This window comes from Syzygium oleosum, unplaced genomic scaffold (assembly GCF_021117445.2).
Source record: "Syzygium oleosum isolate NSW1041296 unplaced genomic scaffold, Sole_v2.1 Sole_v2.02, whole genome shotgun sequence".
In the NCBI taxonomy this organism is placed as follows: Eukaryota; Viridiplantae; Streptophyta; class Magnoliopsida; order Myrtales; family Myrtaceae; genus Syzygium; species Syzygium oleosum.
The window spans coordinates 4462856-4484616 of record NW_026607486.1 but is presented as its reverse complement, the minus strand read 5'-3'; the positions used below and the strand labels follow the sequence as shown (position 1 = coordinate 4484616).

The following is a 21761-nucleotide window of genomic DNA, read 5'->3' as shown; positions in this document are numbered from 1 at the left end:
AGAACACAGATTATTATTTTCGCGAATTTGTGACGAGACCATCTCGATTTGAATGTAATTATTCTCTAGGACTAATTTGTCGTAGGTAAATCCGTTTGGAAGATAAACAAAATTGTTTTCCGAGGTCTCACGTTGATTAATCATTCACGAATCACAAGTAAAGATTTCGTGCCTAAAAAATATGGTCGTCTAAACGATTAATCTCCACAATTAGTATGCATTTATGAAGATATCGAGTTAAAGATTTGAATACCTTATGCGCTATCCAATAAGTATAAAAGAAAAAAAATATCAACCCAGTTATTAAGAGGAATTCTCCAGGGCTATAACGCTTAATAATAGAAGTACTTTTTTTTTTTCATCTAATTTTGGGTATGCAACTTTTTTTTTGGTGAGTGATGGCGAAAGGGAGATTACCAAATCCACCTTTCACGTGCCACCCACGTGCAGACACACGCTACGTGTCGGCCGATATCAGCAAAGATATGTACTTCTCCGTTGCCCCGGACAAGATGTTATCCGCACGTGACCTGCATGTGCTTGGTCGGTACCTAATGGACCAAAGGAGATCGATTGGTCTTCACCCACTCCTCTCATTTTGACTGATATGTTTAATCACATCCTTTGAGCTTGATGAGATTGGATTAGTCATAATCAAGTAAAATTAGTAAAGGGGGAACCAACCCTTATCGAGTCTAAATTGTTGTCGGCGATCTTAATCATGCAATCGGCCCGGCTGTAACTATAGCTTTTTGGCTAAAAATAATGAGGGAAAATTCGGAAAAGAATAGGATGGGGAATTTCGATCGAGTGAATCCTGGCTATAGCCCGAAGAAATTTACATTTTGAAGATTCTTCAATTTGAAGTACCATAATACTCGAAATAATGGAACCTATGCTGATGATGATTTGAGGGTAATGACTGTCTGTGTTCAGAATAGTAGGGATTAAAAGCAAGCAACTTAGCACTTTGGAACTGATATATGGTCATATTCTACAATTCATCTACTTTATATTTATCACATTTGCTATTGGTCCAAGCTTAAACAGTCAAGACTATTCAATTACCAGAAAAGGGTACTGTTCCTGCAACATTAGCTCGGGAATTGTCATGTGGGTTGTTGGTTAAAGTTCATTATCTTATTTTATTCTAGCTTGAAATCCATAAACCACAAAAAAATTAAAAAAAAATTAATAAAAAGAGCAGTCGCTCTTGCATTTCAAGCCTCCCAATGTTTTTATCACTAGGAAGATATAACTAAAACCATAAAGCATTATTTCCCCATATTGGTTTGGAATTTAGGTCCCGAGCAAGTCCTCAAAAAGCCCTATCTCAGTTTTCGTCAGAATTTCGAGATCATCGAGATGTAAAACTCAGAGAGGATATTTCCTCCATCTAGGGAAGATAAAGATACAGAGAGGAATTTGAGGGTGCGAGGCATCGGGCAGTGACACATTAGTATAGAGAACGCTTTTCCTCACATTAGTTTTGGAATTTGGATGATCTCTAACTTACGTGGATGGATAAAGTTTTAATTAGTGTGGTGGAAAATAGAGGCATGACTAGCTAGTTTGATTCTAACTTCTTTCTTCAAACCATTTTGTCAAAACGATAAAAATCATAAACGGGATCAGGAGAAAGAACATGATTGCTATAAGTGATTCCAAAAGAGCATTCTAAAACCTTACGCGGGTGTTGGTCATCATCGTAGGTCATCCCTCACCATTGACTCTTAACTTCAACATTAACGGCTAACCGATAAGAGAAGGGTCTTACCAAACCCCAATTTTGGTCAAACACCCAACCTATTGTTGACCTTCAAGCTTCCGCAAAACTCTCTTCTTTAGGACGCCGCCCGTTACCTAAACGATACCGAACCATCGAAACCTTATGCACGCTTTCAAACGATCCAATTTCAATGCCTCCGAGGTTTTAATCAACTCTGCGACCGCGATCTACATCCGAATTCAATAATCGTGATCCAAGATAACCATCGGATGGCCAATGGGGTCACCGCTTATGTCCATACGGATATACTTTTCGCCCCGGTTAAAAGTTCATCCAATCAGTCTCGAACATCGTCAAGAGAAGAAGCACAAATTCCTGTTCGTTTCCCCCCCTCTTTTTTTTTTTCACCAATCGATCTCGTAGTGATCATAGTCACATTCTACATCAGTCGATGCCGACACCAATAATTTTCAAACGCCTATGAGCTCAAAGACTTTCGCCCCCTAGACAAAAAGGCCACCCTCTGCACATCTAATGCCTAGTTGGTATCCAACATCGAAGGGGAAGGAGTTGTCAATTTCCAGTACTTTTGGCTTGACTTTCGTTTTTTTGGAGGGTTTCGATTGTGATTGGGAAATCGAAAACGGCACGTAGGTTTTTCTTGTACGCCGGAGCCCCACCTCGAATGTATATGTTCTCGCAATTATCAATCGGCTTAGATTACTAGCCTTAGTTAGGACTTAGGATGACGGGTTTATATGAATGTAAATCTTATTTTGCCCAGCAAAAAATTGAAAGAAAAAAGGGTTCGTAGGGCAATCAAAATTATTTTTTTTGGGGGGGTCGAATACGGCAATCAAATTGAGTGCAAGAAAAGTCCATCGATGTTGAGACAAAAAAAGGAAGAAACAAAAAAAACAAAGGAAAACGCCGGCAAGGACGCATTAGGGCATGGGACTGGGGTGGCCTTCAGCCCCCAAGGGTCAAATTTTTTTTCTAAATATAATACATGAAATTCTAACTTCGGTTTAAAATTTTTCTGCATTTTTAAACTAAAATAAAAAAAAATGTAAATATGGTTCGCGTGAGCACCAACCGTGCAATGTCGAACGGCCGGTGTTCACGATAGTACATTTTCGGCCAAAATTATCCAGAAAGACTACATTGACAAATCGTCAAAAGGTTTGAGACTAAATTTAGCCAAATTGAAAAGTTTACGACCAAATCAGCATATGCACATTAAGTTCATGATTCTTTTTCGGTAATTTTTCCAATCCTACAAAAATCGGATGGACCCTCGGATTCAAATCCTTGTTATAACAACGCGTATCGCATGGACAATCGCTCTAGGGTTTCTGTACAAGGATCCTAAACGCGGCGTTCATCCATCGACGAGGGACTCGGGGAAATTTTTTTGAAATTCGACCCCTTTTGAGACGAGCCATTACTTTACTTTAAATGATACAAAAAAGGCGAGTCTCAGGGATTAGATTAAGAAATGTGGACCAACCTGGGAGAGAAAACAGAAAGGAGCGTCAACCTCAAAAACCACCATGATTAAACAATGGAGTGGCGTGTGAACGAGGCGTGAATGCATTTGGATGGAGTTCCCCCCTCAACTCCAAGCAACATGCAGTGTTTTTGGACCAATCCCTCTTTCTTTTATTCCTTTCCTTATAATTACTGTCCACACTTGGCTTTTTTGCTCCTTCTACGCGTGCGACAAAGCTTCAAAAGACTCACAACTTTAGCAGCAATCTTGGCTTCAGTTTCACTTCGAGCCCAGGTAAAAAAAAAATAGAATTGTTAAAGACGTACAGAAACTGATGCATGAAACTGGTTTTACGAATTAAACTTTTTTAATCCCTCTGCCTCGCTGTACATGAAGATATAAGCGAGCGTCGGGCTCATTTGTCGAGCCATATTGAACGAGTTTTGGAAATGAGAAATCGCGGAAAGGAAAAAAGTTTTCGCATATTTCGATATCTAGTAACGTATTTCAAGTGCTGTGACGCGCCCGATGGATTAAGCGTTAAATATGAAAAAATTTCTTTGCAAGTGTCGGAAGACATTATCTGTAATTAGAAGAAAACCCACGTTAAAGAGATGTAGATTTGAAAAAAATGGACGGACAACAGAGGTTTTAAAATAAATATTTGACCAATTATTGTTAAAATACACGGTGTAGCTGTATATAAAGGACCAAGTCCGTCAAAGACCTGGTTCTGCACTCGCAGGAAGAAGAATTCTCTTCCCCTCCATTTTTGACACCCTCAAAACTCAAACACTCTCCTTCTCCTCCTCTTAAACACTCCCCAACTATCACACATAACTCTCTCTCTCTCTCTCTCTCTCTCTCTCTCTCTCAAACTGTCAAGAAGAGAGATCAAAGAGAATAGAATCAAGATGGGCAATGCTTATAGAGATCACCACCATCATCTCCACCATAGAAACAGCCTCCAACACAAGGGCTCATTCTTGCCCATGTTGTGCTCGAGGCCGTCCATTAAAGATGTGAAGCTCCTCAAGTGGAATGACGACAGATCCGCCTCTTTCTCCGACGACCCGATGTCGCCAAAGGTCGGCTGCATGGGCCAAGTCAAGCGGACCAACCGGGTTGTCGGCTTCCCGACGCCCAACAAGCTCATCGCCATCACCGCAAAAGCCAATGTCAATAGCAGTCTCAATAAGTACACCAAGCTGAAGAGGCTTTTCTCTAGCAAAAGCCTCCTCGCATCCGCCACCACCTCCTCTGCCGCCACCCCAGCCTCGGCAACCGCCGCAGGCAGCTGCAGGGGTAGGAGGCAAAAGGAGAGCAATGGGTGTGCAGGAGCCAAGAAGAAATGTGAAAAGACTGAGAATTCCATCAGTTCATCAGTTAGTATTTTGGACATGGATCCCCCATTGCCAGTGATCAAGAAAGTGAGCAAACCGGCCACAGAAGGAGGCAGCGGAGACAGCGGAGGCGACGGCAGCCTGTGGAAGAGGAGGCTAGGTGGGGTTGCTTTGAAGAGCCTGGAGCTTCAACAGATTCACCATCGAAGACATCATATGCAGCCGGTCACTGTTTGATAGGAGGTTGAAAATTATAATTCATAGGAAGAGAGAGAGAGAGAGAGAGAGAGAGAGAGAGAGAGAGAGAGAGAGAGAGGGAGGGAGGGATCCCTGAGAAGTGTAAATGGTTGGTGTCCAGTATGTTCTGCTTGTTTCATTAAATGCGTATTGAATTGATTTGTCACTAGTATACACTGAATATATGAAATTTTGATCATAGATCTTGAACATACCATGGAACTATATTTCTTTTTCTGGGCGCAACCAGAAAGCAACTAGGAAAATCATGTGTCTGGTATATGCTTATTCTAATTTGGCAGAAGCACATGAGTGGGGTAATGCTTAATAACAAGGTAGGCAAGGGGGAGGAGAAGATCATCAGTTTGTCTATCGATGAGGGGTAAATGGTTTTTGTCCCCAAAATGGACACGATGTTTCGGAAGTAACTGGAACCCACAAATATGAAGCTTGATACTCTATATCGATTCGCTCGGCTAATTATTTATATGGATGGAGGATGAACAGCACAAAGCCACCAAATTCCAACACAAACTTGCCAAGTGAAAGGAACGAAAGACGGAAAACCTCATAACCATAGAAATGTTGTGGACATTTGAAAATTTGCTATATGAACGATCGAACCCATTTCTCAATTCAATAGAAGCTTAAAGAGTTGAATAGGGTCTCAAAAAATGAGAGATATTTAAAAAGCGAGTTTTGATTACGCTTATTTGTAGTCCTAAATGGAATGAAACAATGTAAGGATTCATAAGTAAATATAACATGTATTTTGATACGCTCAAATGATCCCTTCTCATAATGAGAATGTATATTACCCTATTCCTGGCCTGTCCGGAACATTTGAGAATGCTTACGGTCCAATTTGGTGAGAAGAGAGAAGTCACTCAATTAACCCCATTGTCTTGATTGATGGCCAATTATGAACCCTACTTTCTTTTTTTTGGTCGGAAAAACTCTACTTGAGCGCCTCAGAGTTCGCTTCGCATGACAAAAAGGTGCAACGCTCAATCAAAACAATCGTTCACTTGTCGACCAAATTGTTTGGTCTGGCTGAATAAAAGCTTACTGCTTGAACAGAAAAACTCGTTCCGTTACCAATGTTAGTGACTCACGGATCTTTCAGCCAACAAGAGAAAATGAATGAGCACAATTCCGAACATCAACATCCAAATCCCACAAAAAGCCAGTGCACATTGTAAAGTACTGCAAGGAGCATTCCAGCAAATTGACTTTGGCACAACTGCTGAATATTGATACTGTAACTATGTACATGCACTAAACTTTACATGCACACTAAAGGATTCTATCTGTGTTAATTTTTGGCATTCAAGTACAAGCAGCAGTGGATGGCAATAAGCCTCTATAGCTTTTGTTACGCCCACCAACCACCCATCATACCCCAGGCGAGCAATGTGAATCGACAAGAAGAATTGAATAAACCCTGACCTCCTGTACACTCTGACCTCTTCTCAATGAATGTACATCAATGGTGCCAAAATTTCACGGTCAAAACCAAGCAAACCGTTGGCTCCCTTCAGGGTGTAAGTGCAATGATCCCTGACCAGGCTGGGCATGATCTCACCGTTAATGCCTTGATTTCCTTTTTCATGATCACCCAAAGGCAATAACTTCTGCCGCACAAGCTTTGTTTACCCGTGACAGACACCAAGAAGCCTTCAGCAAGCGACTCGCAAACCAGAAGGAGACGGTTCTTTGACTAGCCACCATCTTCCAATGGCTCGCTCGAACCATCCTGGCTTATCCACTTATCCTTTGGGATGCTGTCTGATGGTACATATGCATAACCTTTAGGTAACATCTTATTCTTCAAGTCGGCTTGATCAGAAGTCATTACCAGCTCTTTCTCAAAAGTCTCTGGATGCTGAGTCAGAATGCGTAGAGAGAAATGAAAAACCAAGTCCTCACTACGGAAACATGCAGTTGAAGTGAGACAAACAAAGGCGAAATTATACCTTCTTATACCTCGACCTCACTTCTCCATCATTCAGAATATTTCGAGATGCAACTGGTGGCCTCTGAGGAATGTGTTTCCCAGAGAATGGAGCCTTTTCTGTTGGCTTCCGGATCACAATAGTCTGTGATCCAGGGCTGCCATCAGTCTTTTGGGCAGTGCTGGTGTGAGAAGGAACTTTACTTCGTCGCTTGATAGAAACTGAGCTATCCACAGTCATTTCATCCGATTTCTGAACTGCTTCATTGCCAGATCTGTAGTTCAGTGATGTGGTGGCAGATTCAGAGCTGGCATCAGTAGCTAAGAAAGGACCTTGAACCAGCATAGAACGAGCAACCGTGTTTCTCTTCAACGCAAGTATCTCGTGCGTGGAAAGCACAATTTCCCGCTGCAAACATCCGGTCAATGTAAAGGGTCACAACTAAAGGTCCAACAAAATCATGGACGGACAGTTCGGAGATCATGCCAAATCCTAGGAGGTTAACAATGAAGGATGGACTCCGCAGGATTGTATATAAAAATAAAGGTAAGCATGCCGCAAAAGACTGATATAATCCCAGGACACTCACATTCCAACTTTAGGATATCAAATATTCTAAGTTAACAAGATCTGCAAGTATCAATTCCCAAAAACAATAAATAGAAAGAAAAGTTTCAAAGGAATTTCTTTCACCAATTATAGGAGTTAACAATTCTCCTGTTGCATGTAAAGCCATATCCATGCAAAAAAGATCCCCCACCATCACAAGAAAGATCAAACAGCGCAACTCCTCAACTGATGTTCAAGCCCCACCTAACAGGGTCCGACTACCTGACTAATATGTAAGGTAGACGACTTTAACACATATATCACAAAGAGGATAGATGGCATAACTGTTTGTCAGAAAGGCACTGACAATCAGTTATGCATAAGAATCCATCTTATAGAGCCAAGAACCTTCCAGCACCAATAAAGAGTTGTGCAGGCATAGAAAATAAGCTGCAGAGCTAATGCAAGAACTTCTATGGAAAGTGTCTAAGTTTCTAAAGAGGTGAATTAGCATATCAGCAGCTCCCTAACACCATATAAAAAACATGCTGAAGTCACGTCTTTGCCATCATGATGAGCATACCATAAAACAGACATCATCTTACTGCTTGGCTTACCTTCACTTTTTCACGTTTAATGATTCTCTCACAAAGAAGCCGCAACCTTTCCAATTCAACCTGCAAGAGCGTTGAGTGAAGTTCAATAATCTGATTATAACATATACAGCAAACATATATATAACGCAAATGAATAGTATAGTTACATATTCATCACATGCAATAGAAAATCAGCCATGACTGGCCATAACAAGTTAGAAGATGTTAGTCAGAGGTAAAAAAATCGAGCACAGTTAAAACCCGTATCTTCATTATACATGATAGATTACATGATATTAGTTAATACTTAACTGTCCGAGAAAACAAAAAGTGAATGATAACAAGTTTGCAAAAAGAAAACATAATAACACATACTAAACTTCATATGCCTTCTTCTGGCTTTTGAAAACTTAACCCATACGTCCGCTGGCTACATTTTTCTGAAATTTAAACGGTACCTTGATTTGCTAAACATACAAAATTAGCCCATGCATCAAGATCAACGTAAAAATAACTGTACCCGGATTTGCTTGATGCTCTTTAGCTCTTCAATTCCATACTTTTGCGACTCAGCCTGTCCAATTTATAGAAATACAAAAAATATATGAAATATAGGAGATATACAACTCAATATCTATGATCTCCGGAATTGACTTAATAAATGAACATGCAATATGCAAGACACACCTTTGCCTTCTGCTCCACACTGTGCTTTCCACAATAAGCCCGGTGCTGCAATTTGCCACCAACAGTCTTTACACTCATGAACAATCCAGTAGTTCGAGCACATGATGGATGAAATGTGCTCTGACAGTGACCATAATTGCACTGCAGGCCATAAGAGCCAGACTTAGTTTCATCTACTTAAAATGAACACAGAGTTCATAGAATCATAGAGGTAAGTTCACCTTTATGCAGACACCAAATCTATGATGGCACACATTACACTCATCAACACCTTTTGAAATTGAATCCTGCCATTTTGTCAAATACATTGCTTTAAGACATTAGAGAAAATAAACAGGCATGAATATGGGGTACATGTCTACAGAGACAAACAAAGCATAAAACAGAATTAAATAGTTCAGGCAACTAGCATCACACATACCATTCCTTCGACTGGATTTACTTGTCCTCTTGTAAAGGTAGCTTCAAAGACCCACTAGAGCACAAAACGAGAGCACAAATAATAAAAACAAAACTCAAATTTCCCATCTGTATAAAGATAAAAACAAAGAAATATCCACAAAAACCACAAAGGAAAAGCCATTCACCTCAGCACAGAAGGCATGGACCCATTTACCATCTGTGCATTTCCTAAAAGCGCCAGTGGTGCCTCCACATAAAGCACATTCGGCAGCAGAAGCAAATTTCTCCCAGAAATCGACAGCCGGTACTCCAGAACTTCGTAACTCCTCACATAATTCACAGTACCACGGTCCAGTGGATTCTCTGACACTCCGGTAGCAATCCATGTGCACAGAAACCTGTTACCAGAGAAGCTTGTCAAACCCAAGGCAGCTAACTAAGATTACTTGGAGAAAAGGTAAAACTCAAGGTGAAAACCTTGCAACTTGAACAGACTAAAATAGAATTCATCAGTGTCTCCGGCCGACTACAGATATCACATGATTTGGGATGATCTTTGGAAAAATCCGATGCCGACTGAATAGACCCAGAATGCCGTTCCAATGAATCCTTATGAACGCCCACTTTAGGAACTGTCTCCCTTGCTCGTGGCATAAGTTGAGAACAATAACCAGGCCTTCCACTAGTAGCATTGAGCTTCACCAAATTCTGCAGAGACAAGAAATCAAAATGAAGACCACAACCAAATAACAATCATTTTCCCCTCCATCAACCATTAAAGTAATTTCCAAGATAATGCCAATAACCTCCTGATTCGCTGATCCATCAAGCAAATCTTTCCTGAGTGAAGAAATCCTAGATGAAGCTGCTGCAGCAGCAGTAGCAGCAGCAAGAACAGCCTGGGCTTCTTTGTGCTTCCGCTCCTTCCTACCCAGCTTCTTTGCCACTCGGAGCTCACAAAGATATTTGTTGACAAGCACGGCATCCCATACTTGACCATGAGCTGAATCAATCTCTTGTGGCAGATCCTTTCTAATCTTATTAATCAAATTATCTGCATGTACATTCCAGAAAGGAAACAATTAGTCAATGTCACAGTTCCATAATCGATAAAGATACATCACATGAAAGAAAAAACAAAGTTCAGACTCAAACCAAGCAATGAATCAGATAAAGGAGAAGAAAAACAAACCACTATATCGTTTTCTATCGATTGCATTGCCAAGCAGTCTACGTTGAAAATAGAGTATCTCTCCTTCCACTTCATCATTTGGGGACATCTCTAGCACTCTTGATCGCCCAGCATTGACCAAACTTTCTGAATCTTCTCCAGCTGATTTACAATCTCCCGTGTTGCAAATAATCTGCCCATTTTGGTGATCGCAGCAAACACTGGCACCACAAGAGGAACCAACACGAGAGGTTTCTCCTCCTTTTAAACCTGCAAAGTCAAATATCTGTAAGACCTGAAAAAAAATGCTAGCAAATAACTGAAAAGACTTTACCGTCATTCTCATCCATAACATTCCATAGAAGTCCTCTGCTCTGCATGTACAGCAAACTCTTTTGGATATACGGATGCATGTAGAAACTTCGTAGTGCTTCTGATTTTCTGTAGTCATATTTGACTTAGAGACTGATTTTATGCAACCATAGTATCAAAAAATTTCAGGAAAACCAGGACAAAAAACATAAAATATTTCAAATGCACATAAAAGGAAATGGAAAAGAAAAATTCAACCTACCCATAAGGAAGAAAGATGTTTAAAGAAAGAAAAGAAAGAAGAGGATCATCTACAAACCAGGAGGAACTCCTTGAGGGAAGTTAACACTTGAGGATTTGAGAGGATCTCAATATTCTCAGACAAATGGTATTTTCACATGTTATATAGGGAGGAGACGAGATCCAGACTCTCTAAGATACAAATTTCAGGAGAACCTCTTTTGTAGACACATCATGCCATTTACTTGTATGTACCATAGAACAATTTGCACTGTCATAATTATGAACACAAGGTTATTTTGTTCAGACACTTCTTCCAGCAACCAAATGAACTCAATATTAAGGTTAACTCTGGAAACAGGAAAAAACCAAAAAGAAATATATGCCAACCCTGATATGCAAATAACTATCGACAAGATTATACATTTCACTTGAAGCTAATAGTTTCTTTGGGGACTCACTTCATCCTTTAAATTTCACAATTGCCAGGTTAACATAATCCTTACTATAATGAAGAAAATTAAATTTCCCCGAAAGACGATTTAGCGGAACTTACACAGGATTAGAAAGTCCAGGATTCTCCTGATGAGGACAAACAGGATTCCCAGTGTTTGGAATCGCTAAGGTACTGGGGTCAAGATCTGCGGCCTCTTCCAATTGACTGCACTGAGAAAAGCTGCTATTTGGAGGTCCTGCTGGAATCCCTGCCCACATTCGCAGCTAGTGACCAAAAAATTGACGACGAGTAAATAGAGAAAAGCAATATCCAGCCACTTTCTCAAAGTAGGTCAACCCCTCAAGAGAAACATGAAAATGCTGCTTACAGTTCTATGATGTGAATCGTGCCCATCAGAAACCACGTCACATGCACAATATTTAACTATGCCACAATTAACAGACCATTTGATGCTCCTTTCTGGCATCTGTCTAAAAACCATTTCTGACATGCGAAGTATATTTTGTACATTAGTTTCTCTTATTATTCCTAAACAGTTCAACAAGATGAAGAAGGGAACAGAGTCAATGACAAGAAAGGAGGTATTTATAAACATACGCCATACTAGCTGCGAAATGATGTCAATTTTTTGGTCGATTTTTAGAATCTCAAAAATCTGTAATTTTTATAGACAAACAGAGCCTAAATGATGTTAAATTTTTTCAATTTTTTGAGTACATTAATTACTAAAAAAATTATTGACGAAATTTAGCCACCATTGAGAAAGATTTCTAGATCCATCCCTGCTAACAATTTACAAAATAGAACACCAATTTGCTACTCAACTAATTATACCATTACAATTCTGTCATGGCATGTGCAGTAACTTATGATGCTTATTAAAGGAAATTAAATGCCACATTACCAACTATACATGACAGTTTCTTTGTTAATGTACATTCCAACACAAAAACATCCCTTTACTCTTTCTTTCAACTCCTATTACTATCCTAAAGGATAAAACATTCCAAGGATGAATACCAAAGGTAAACCTTCTGACAAGCTAATGACATTTGATCACATAGAACGATCCCTTCACTTAATTTGTCTATAATATGCACTTTCAACCTGGGACCAGGTCAGGGCGAAACTAACACGAGCTAGGCACCATCCGATAAACTGGTACATGTATGGCACGTCCTCTAGAGAATTTTAGGTCAAATAGACACATCATTCAAGCACAACAGAGCTATGAGAAGCCCTGGAGTCAAAGGAGGATAAACCGAGACAAGAAACATACCTAACAGTGAAGGGGAATCCCTAGCTATAGTATTCTGAGAGCTATCAAGCTCAGTCTCAAGCTGCACAAAGAACAGCTTCAATTATTGTTTGATAACATGACCAGACAAATCCAAAAGCAGAAGCAATACAAAAAACGAATGGCCATCAAGTTCATCGGCCTTCTTAAACACGAACCTGCACAATAAAAAGGAATAGAGCACAAGCAGCAGAAACTTCCAATTTCGTACCCATTCAGATACATGGAAAGACTCCATGCAAATAGCCTTACATAATCCCAGAACAAATGAATGTAGCAGTGCATAAGAATCTCGATGCCAATGCCATAGAAAAAAATAGATGAGTTCAATAAGCACAAAATGGCATAAAATCTCTAGCAAAGATGACAAATCATAGACCATTCACATTCTCAACTTCTTTATTGGGAAGGAAAGTATGAAGAGAAGCCATAAAGAAACTTGCAGATGGAACAAGATGTCCCACTGCCTCTTCTGTGAAGCTATGGATGCCTCTACTATTCTCTGTTCTACAGTGACCATGAAATAAATGCACGGCAGATAACCAAAAAATTCGTGAAAAAGAAAATGAAAGTAAATTAGCAAGATTAAAAATCGAGCTCAGACCAATTTCAGCTTAGACGCCAAGAGGCCATCGATTGTCCTAAGATGAATAAAGGCAAGGTCGAAAATCAACCCAGACGTAACATGTCACTGAAAGACCAGGAAACGAAATGAATCCATATACAAAGTAGGATGACAGATCAACATGAATTCAAGAATTCCACTTTGAAAAGGCAAAAGATGTTCAAAATTTATGACAGCTTCGAATTTGAAAATTACAGAACAAATTGTGCATATACATATATATATATATATATATATATATATATATATATATATGAATGAAGATTCAGCACTCATAAGCATTCTCTATTTCATTTAAATAATCATCTCGACAGATATATGGATCAGCCGCCATATCTTCCTACCATGCAGAATGGCCTGGTGTATATTGCTCAATTAATAAGGAGAAATGGAAGATCTCAAACTTTCTTAAGGGTTTAGCTGAACTCTCTTCTCAGAATAGCTAACCAGCCCTAATATAAATCACATAGTTAAAGAAACGAAAGGTATTATCTTAACTCCCCGATATTCTAATGAACATCATGAGAAATAACAGGATAAGAAATATGGCTCCCTTTCTTTTTTACTTCTTATGACAGCTTCGAATTTGAAAATTACCGAATAAATTGTGTATATACATATATATATATATATATATATATATATATATATGAATGAAGATTCAGCACTCATAAGCATTCTCTATTTCATTTAAATAATCATCTCGACAAATATATGGATCAGCTGCCATATCTTCCTACTATGCAGAATGGCCTGGTGTATATTGCTCAATTAATAAGGAGAAATGGAAGATCTCAAACTTTCTTAAGGGGTTAGCTGAACTCTCTTCTCAGAATAGCTAACCAGCCCTAATATAAATCACATAGTTAAAGAAACGAAAGGTATTATCTTAACTCCCCGATATTCTAATGAACATCATGAGAAATAACAGGATAAGAAATATGGCTCCCTTTCTTTTTTACTTCTGGCAGGAGGACAACTCAAAACTTTCAGAGAGTACTAATGAAAGAATCAGCAAGTTCTTGGCAAGAAAGTTAATTTGTTTATAAAGCAGAGATATTTCGGATAGCAATTCAAAAGTGCAGGATAAAGAAATCTCAGTTTAGATTGCCAAAAATTACTCATCTTTTTAACGTCTAGTCTACTTTGGATACTCTAAACCCCCTACTGCTCAATAATATAGCTTCAATTACTTAAAAAGCTCTTAAAAGACCAAACACATCCATGCATGTGTCAGTCTATTAGCAAAGAGTTTTTTTTTTATTTTTGTGGGGGGGGGATAGGTAGATAAGTTTTGTGGCGCTTTTATCACTCTATAAATGATTGCGATTAACTTCCTTTAAATGAGATTAATCAAACATTGCTGCAACAAATAATATCCAAAAGCACAACAAAGTCACCCTATCTCAACTAAATTGCTTTACATTCACATCTACATGTTACTAGCTTTTGGTTTATCTCGTATGAAACCGATCCGTACTTTATTACAGATCTTACTATCTTCAGCCAGAAAAACACAACAGCTTTTCATATCAGAATTTAGAAGCCACAGCAGAAATCCCAATTATGCTAAGCCAGACAGAATCCAAATACAAAATACCAATGTTTACAGAGCCATTCTTCATAAACACAATAAGTAAGAAAATTTTCAGTCACTCTAACTCATTATATTCCACTGTCCCAAAGGAGAGAGATTCTAGGCATGCCGAAAGCATTTAAACAACCATCTAAAAACCAACATTACCTTTTCACTGACGTCAGGAATAGATAATTCAGTTGATCTCTCTACTTCTCCGGCAACAACTTGATCTAGTCCATCCATCACCGTCCTATTGTCATTAAAACTATTTTTGGATGAGCAAATAATATTGTTATCCTTTGATATCCTTATGTTGCTTTTGGTTCTTCTCCGCGGGGGTACTGATTTAACAGCAACAGGATCAGAAATATCAGAATCTGATAGTGCAACTGAATCGGAAGTATCAGTTCCTCCAACTTCAGCCTTAGCTGGAAAACTCGATTTTTTTACTTTCAGATCCTTCTGCGAGGTACCCATACATGCATGATTTTTAAGCCATTTAACTAGCTTCCACTGCAAATCAGGCACGTATTTATTATCCTGCAAATAAGACATCAGGAATACGTTGTAAAGGAAAATATGAGCAGAAGAGCAGAAAAAAAAAAACAGCTTCCACCTATAGCTAATAAGAAATTAATCTAGAAAACATAAAGTTTTGGATTCATTGGGGCATTACAGCAAGTTTTGAGTAAAATGAATCGGGTGAAATGCCAATCTCTGATGCCACATCTTTCACATTCACTTTTCCTCGATCAATCAACTGCAAATTAGCAAATACAAGGACAATCTCAATCTTTACTATCGTTCATAAGAGGAGCATTTATAGTGCAGTGCAACATAACAATTCAAGCAACCTTTTTCAAAATAAGCACAAAGTTCAAGGAATCAGATGCATTGGTGTCTTCACAGTTGCTCAAATGTATCTTCTCCAACTGTCCAAGCTCCTCTGAATCAGTACTTTCCAACTTAGTATTAATGTTTGATCTATCATTTGAAAGCACCACCTCTTGCAAATCTGTACTATCTGATTTGTGAGAATCATCACCCCCGTTTTTGCAGCCAACTTTCGAACTATTGGTTTCTTTCGTAGGTGATACCCCAGATACGGGATTCTCTATTTGTGGATTGCCATCAGCCCAACCAGGACAACCTTCTGGCTGGCCCGAGACACCACTGGCCCGGACATTTGAATGCCTTGAGCAAAAAGCACGTAACTCAACCTGTAGAATGACACTAGGAAGTAGGCCACATCAGCTAGAGAACCTCTTCACATTACAGAGCGAAGAAAAGCTGCAAAGCACAGTTACAACAGCACCAATGAGATAACTAGAAAGCAGCATCGGCTACAACAAAAGCTTACATTGTCATCTCCAAAATTTCCCCAAATCTCCATTCTATAGCTGGCTTCCCTGGCACAAATTGGGTGGAAAGAAATTCTGCAGGTTCCTGAGTTAACATCATGTGACACAAAAAAGTAACAAATAAAATACTTGTAACATGATAAGAATGAACGTACTAATAACAATTATCAGAATGTCGAACAACCCTTTAAAAAAAATAACTAAGGCCAATGATACCATGAGTAGGAACCTAGCATCACAATCTCACAAATTCAGTTACACATCCACCATGTTGGCCAAAACAAACACCAAACATTAACAGTAATCTCAGATATGCAGGGTGCACCTAATAATTAAAAAGCCAAAAAACTTACAAAAAAGAAAACTCAATTCCAGTAAAATCATCCTAGAAGGAAAGAGCAAATCAACAAACTGAAGATAGCTCATTACATGGCCAGCATCAAATGGCGTAAGCAAGACTGTAATTCTGTATCGTTAACCAGCTCACAGCACAAATCTTGCTCAGAGCTGAATCCACAACCATTCTAAATGAAAGGTCAGATGACCTCATGGTTAACCATGACACGGAGCAAACATGAACATAGACGAGGATGCTAACAAATACGAACTGATCAAGAGAGCACAACAAGTTTAACACCAAAGAAACCAGTATGACTTCTAACCGTTACTTTTTAAATGCATACATGGAAAACAAAGTGCTTGCAAGGCATAAGTAGCATTATGTTTGGAAGAGTTGAAGATATTTGTAATTAACCCAAAAGAAACAGTTAAAAACAAAGAGCTAGATAAATTTATCTTTTCTTTCGCTGGATGTTTGGAAAAAAAATAAAAACAAAAAGAAGATATGCAAAAATCTTTGTTTTTCCAAACCCACCCAGTGCAGAGGAATTTAAAACTTTCATGAATATTGTAAACAGGAACTAACAATTCATAATTTCTTCTCTCCTCCCTTCTAGAATGGCTAAACAAGTTTGTTTCAAGTGTCCTTTTTTTTTTTAAATCTTCCATTTTATCCTCCAATCCCTCCAATTTAACATAAAGCAAAGAAAAAGCCCGAGGAGCATAAAATAAATCCAAAATGTCCCTCAAGTTAAGATAAATTAATCAAAAATTAAAAGTAGATTTCAAATTAAACTAAGAAATAATTAACTTCGCACAGAAGTCAAACCTCCAATTAATCTATCTAAAGCTACATGATGCCACGAGTCCTTAAATGAAGAAGAAGGGGTGGATTTTTTTGTGCGTGCTGGTTGCTCTTCTATCTCATTGCCTAACTACATTTAACAGCAGAAAGGACAGTAACGAGAGGCCTACCAAAGTAAGGATGCGTCCTAAATTAGCTATAGAAATAAAAAGAATGCATCCTAAATTGCAGCCATGTGGAGGAGCATGGACAAGTTCACTGAACACTCCTCAGATGATCCTTTTTCTCCAAGCCAAGCATCATATATTCAAATTTCCAGATTGACCATATTATTTTTTTCCAACTGCACAAACAAAGAACTACCACCACTTCAACAACATAAGGTCGATTTTATCAACTTTCCAACTTGGAGCAGATTCCTCTTTGCTTTTGTCACAAGTTGACAGCCAGGGCATGCCTACCCAATTAAAATTGACTAATTACTATATCGTAAGATATTCAAACCCAATAAATCTCAGCAGCTATACAAAATAAATTCCAGAGAAGATCCCCGTGCAGTAGAAAACTCCAAGGAAACCAGCTACCGCAAGATAACTACCACAGCCTATGTTTTGAAATGTGTCTCAAAATGCAACTCCAAGATTTTCAAATATAGACAGCTGGCACAAGATTGGGCATACGATACTAGGCAGCTTTCTTCACTAGCAAGCAGCAGGCGCTTCTTGGATTCATTGTGAGTAAAAGACTGCACGTGTAGATAAACCTCGGGATTGTTTGTACTTTTTAATGTCACTTTCTTGCTGTCCTATAGGGTCCGCTAGTTGTTGCTTCTTGAAGCAACTTCTTAACTTGTTGTTGCTTCTAGCCTCTCATCACATCAAAGGTTTATCTTAGACATCAGGACTTATAATTGCTAATTGGTGGCGTTTCGCGCTATCTTTGTAAAAGGAGTGGGGAATCTGTAGATTTCATGCTTATACAGTGATATAGCTTCTAGCATGTGGATTGACTACCTACTAGTCACCATGTCTTGGGATTGTCCACAGAGTATCGAAAAGTTGCTGTATATCCAGAATTGGTGCAGATAGAGGCATATCAAATTGATGAGTACCGATAAAAAGCTCTACCTCCCTCGTAACTTGTCGTGTAAAAAAAATTGACTTCTTATAAGTAGGAAATGCCAGTTCACTTAACTGACCGCTGGATATCGATTCCATGTTGAAACAAGTTTTTGGCATAACCACGGAAAGGCTTACTATCACATTCACAAAACAAAGGGCATGAAGTCAATTCTTCCCAAAGCATGGGGCATTAAGTAAGGTCAATTTTGAACAACCAATATAAGAGATCAGAAGTACCACAGCGTCATTAATTGATCTAAGATACATAAATTCTCAAACTCCAGTATGAAAAAAATGTGACAATTACCATGCGTGCATTCAAAACCGGCTAGGCGAGACAGATTCAACATAAGAGAAGTAAAACATCCACAACACAATTCCCAGGTTCACCGCTGACATAGAGAAGCAGAATGACACAAAATAGTGAAGCAACGAAACATACCATGACTGCATGGAACACAAGCGCCGGATTTTATCTTGCACACATTACAAACTAATTTTCTTCGAGTTTCCTTGATCCCTTCCAAATTCATAATGGGTTCCATCTTTGTCAGATCCTCTACATAAACCTCAGGCATCCACTGAGAACAAAACAAGTGGGCAAACTCAGAGGTTGCATTGCTTCCCTCCTTTCTCTGGACTGGTTTTAAAGCGCCTCCTTCCTTCGGACAAAGGACGCAAGCATTCCCCGAATCACATCCACTGCCTTTTTTCTGCTTGCACCATGAGCAAACCCAAGAGCCATCTACATCCCCTTGCACTCCATAACACTTTGCATGAATCGCAACTTTACAAGAGCTGCAGATGATTAATGGATTCGACTCGAAGGCCGACTCGGTCTTACAACAAAAGCTACATACAGAAGAGTTCCCTTCACAAGGATGACCAATGAGAAGCTTTTGCAAGCCCGCATCACTACCTAACAGCTTCCGTTTCTTTGAAGGCCGCTCTGATGTTAAATAAATCTTGTTCCTACAACCCAAAAGCCATTCTAAACTACCCGAGGAGTCCGACGCAGGACACACCGCTTCTTGTCTGGGAGTACCACCAGCTCCCACACTATCAATTTCCATATCCTGTTCGCTCCTGCCCTGCTTCTCCTCTTCAAGAACAACCCCACTGCCACTACAATCGTCGACATCCTGACAACTAACAGCATTGTCCTCGACGTTATCGCCTTCCAAGACCGGAATCAACATGCGCTCCCGAGAAGCTATCGAGCTAACAGAACACGCGCCGTACAACGCGTCGATATCCGGCAAAGTCAAGCCCCTAAAGAAATCATCGGTCTCGAGCCAAATGTTACAGCCCCGGGACCGCTCCACTTGCCTGGACGACTTCTTCTCCGCGCCCGAATGCGACTTCTTGTGCTTCTTCCTGCTATCGGAATTCTTCAGCAGGCTCGCCAACCCACACGGCAGGCCGGGCACGGGCACGCCATCCCCGGCGGCCGAACCGTCCTCGGCCGCGTCGAAGGGGGAGCGCTGGGACAGCGCCTTCCGCGCCTGGGAGAAGAAATCCACGACCTCCTCGGGCGGAGCGGGCTCCCCGGCCGTGTCCGCCGGAGCCCTCGCCGGAACCCTAGGGACAGGGCAGGGCCTCTCCCCGGCGCCGCACCCTCCGTCCGCGCCCCTACCCATCATCCTCCTCTCCTCCAGGGGCTGGCATGGGCCCCCGGTCATCGGCGACGCCGGCCGCGACCCCCGGCCCCGAGGCCCGCCATTCCCGGGCGGACGGAAACCCTAAGAAAAACTTTGCCCCCCCTCGAAATCACGACGGCAATCGACCCTCGCGAGACCGCGAATCGAAACCCTAAACCCCAAATGCCAAGGTGCGGGGAGAGCTCAGTCCTCACCTGGACCAAACACAGACAGAGAGAGAGAGAGACAGAGAGGGAGAGTGTGTGTGGGGGGTAGAGAGAGAGAGAGAGAGAGAGAAGGGGATAAGAGAAGTCGAGAGTGCTGGGAAGGTCTAGGGTTTTCAGTTATTTCTGGTTTGGTTCTTTTGTTTATCGGATCGAAGGAGAGAGAGAGAGAGAGAGGAGGAGGAGGAGGGAGGAGAAGGAGGAGGGAGGAGGAGAGATGATTTCTTTTTCTTTTTCTTTTTTGCGTTTCTCGCGGTTGGATTTTGCTTTCACGGAAGAGGGAGGAAGAGAGAGAGAGAGAGAGAGAGAGAGAGAGAGAGAGAGATTCGCGTTTTGCGCAGGCAGAAGAGAAGGGCGGTTCGTTGAGAGAGAGAGGGAGAGAGAGATTTTTGTTCCCTCCAATGGGAGAAAATGTCATTCATTTTAATGGCATTGGATTATTTTCCGACTTACCCGTGACGCGGGAATTTATTTTTACTCGTTTTCCTGTGAATTCTCGTGGCGTCCCGATTTCTTTTCCTATTTACGGACGACGGTCTTTTTGCTAAATCTCGACGCGCGAAGGCGCGGTCCCAAAAATGGGGGATTCCCGACTTGTGGGATAATTACTGTATTTGCAAGCATTCACAGACATGCTAAATCTTATCTTTTTACCACCGCTATATACCCTTACAAGCTTTGTTTTGCATCTGTGGTTGCGGCGGGAAAATGGCCCAAAATCTATTGCAACCAATTCGGTCATAAACATTTTTTAATTAAACATTTTCGCATTTCTTCAATTGAGTCCAAGAGGCCAATTTTGGCCGGGATTCGCTAACGTGGAGGACTGCCGTCCTGCGTGGCATGACCGACGCTAACGTGGACAATTTTTAAATAATATTTTAATTTTTTTTGAATTTTTTATGTTCCTTTTTTTACTCTATTTTTTCGAGCAGGCAGCCGGCGAGGGCCATGACCCTCGCCCAGATCTAGCCAAGGCCGGGCAAGGGTTGCACAACCCTCACTCACCTAGTGTCGCTAGTGATGAAGGGAGGCGACGACAAACTTGGGCCCATTGGTACTTGTCTGGGTGTTCACTAAGATTTGGTATGGGGCTTCCCAGAAGACCTGCAGAAGGCAGGAGGTCGAGACTTGCCGGATTTCGTCGGCTGAGAGTCGAGACTTCCTACCAAAAATCTTGGCGAGGCCAAAGGGGCGAGGTTGAGAGTCGAGACTTGCTTTCGATGGCTGCTGGAATTAACACCGTAACCGGTAGCCGGTGGATGATCGGTGAAGGCAAGAGGTCCATGACCGGCGAGGGTCGTGGGGCCCTCGCCTGTGTCACGGTAAAAAAAATAAAGAAGAAAAAAAGAAAGTAGGGATTAAACAGTGATATGAAAATTTTAAATTGTTTATATCAGATTTGAAATTTAAGTGAAAGTTTATAATTTTTTACGAGATAAAAAAAATTCTCGCCAAAATCGTCACTCAAGACAAAACTAGTACTTGTTTTTTCGGAACAAGGCTGTCTATTTTCCCATTCCCCGCCAACCCCCTCTCAAAACATAGCTATACATATAGAATTACACTTTCAGTCTTCGAATTCAGATTATTCGAACGA

General features: G+C 40.4%; 2 protein-coding genes across 7 annotated transcripts; one reads left to right on the top strand and one right to left on the bottom strand.

Annotated features, from left to right (window-relative positions):
• Positions 1–3906: 3906 nt before the first annotated feature.
• Positions 3907–4808, top strand: LOC115667235 (uncharacterized). The gene has a single exon (XM_030588848.2). It carries the CDS (start codon positions 4136–4138, stop codon positions 4799–4801), a length of 666 nt encoding a protein of 221 aa, XP_030444708.1. The 5' UTR covers positions 3907–4135; the 3' UTR covers positions 4802–4808.
• A 1058-nt stretch (positions 4809–5866) lies between these two features.
• On the bottom strand, positions 5867–20333 carry LOC115664492 (uncharacterized). 6 transcript variants are annotated; one of them, XM_056306738.1, is made up of 19 exons: positions 18740–20333; positions 16032–16117; positions 15526–15891; positions 15348–15431; positions 14837–15211; positions 12450–12510; positions 11270–11417; positions 10496–10602; positions 10183–10431; positions 9797–10044; positions 9468–9698; positions 9176–9388; positions 9010–9063; positions 8810–8875; positions 8589–8633; positions 8422–8475; positions 7923–7982; positions 6778–7164; positions 5867–6686 (listed from the first exon to the last, which is right to left on the bottom strand). In XM_056306738.1, exons 1-19 carry the CDS (start codon positions 19977–19979, stop codon positions 6522–6524), a joined length of 4239 nt encoding a protein of 1412 aa, XP_056162713.1. In that variant the 5' UTR covers positions 19980–20333; the 3' UTR covers positions 5867–6521. The 6 variants fall into 6 exon arrangements, with proteins under 6 accessions (XP_056162713.1, XP_056162707.1, XP_056162708.1 ...); XM_056306732.1 differs by having other exon boundaries at positions 8589–8729; positions 11270–11408; XM_056306733.1 differs by having other exon boundaries at positions 8589–8729; positions 11270–11405.
• Positions 20334–21761: the final 1428 nt, after the last annotated feature.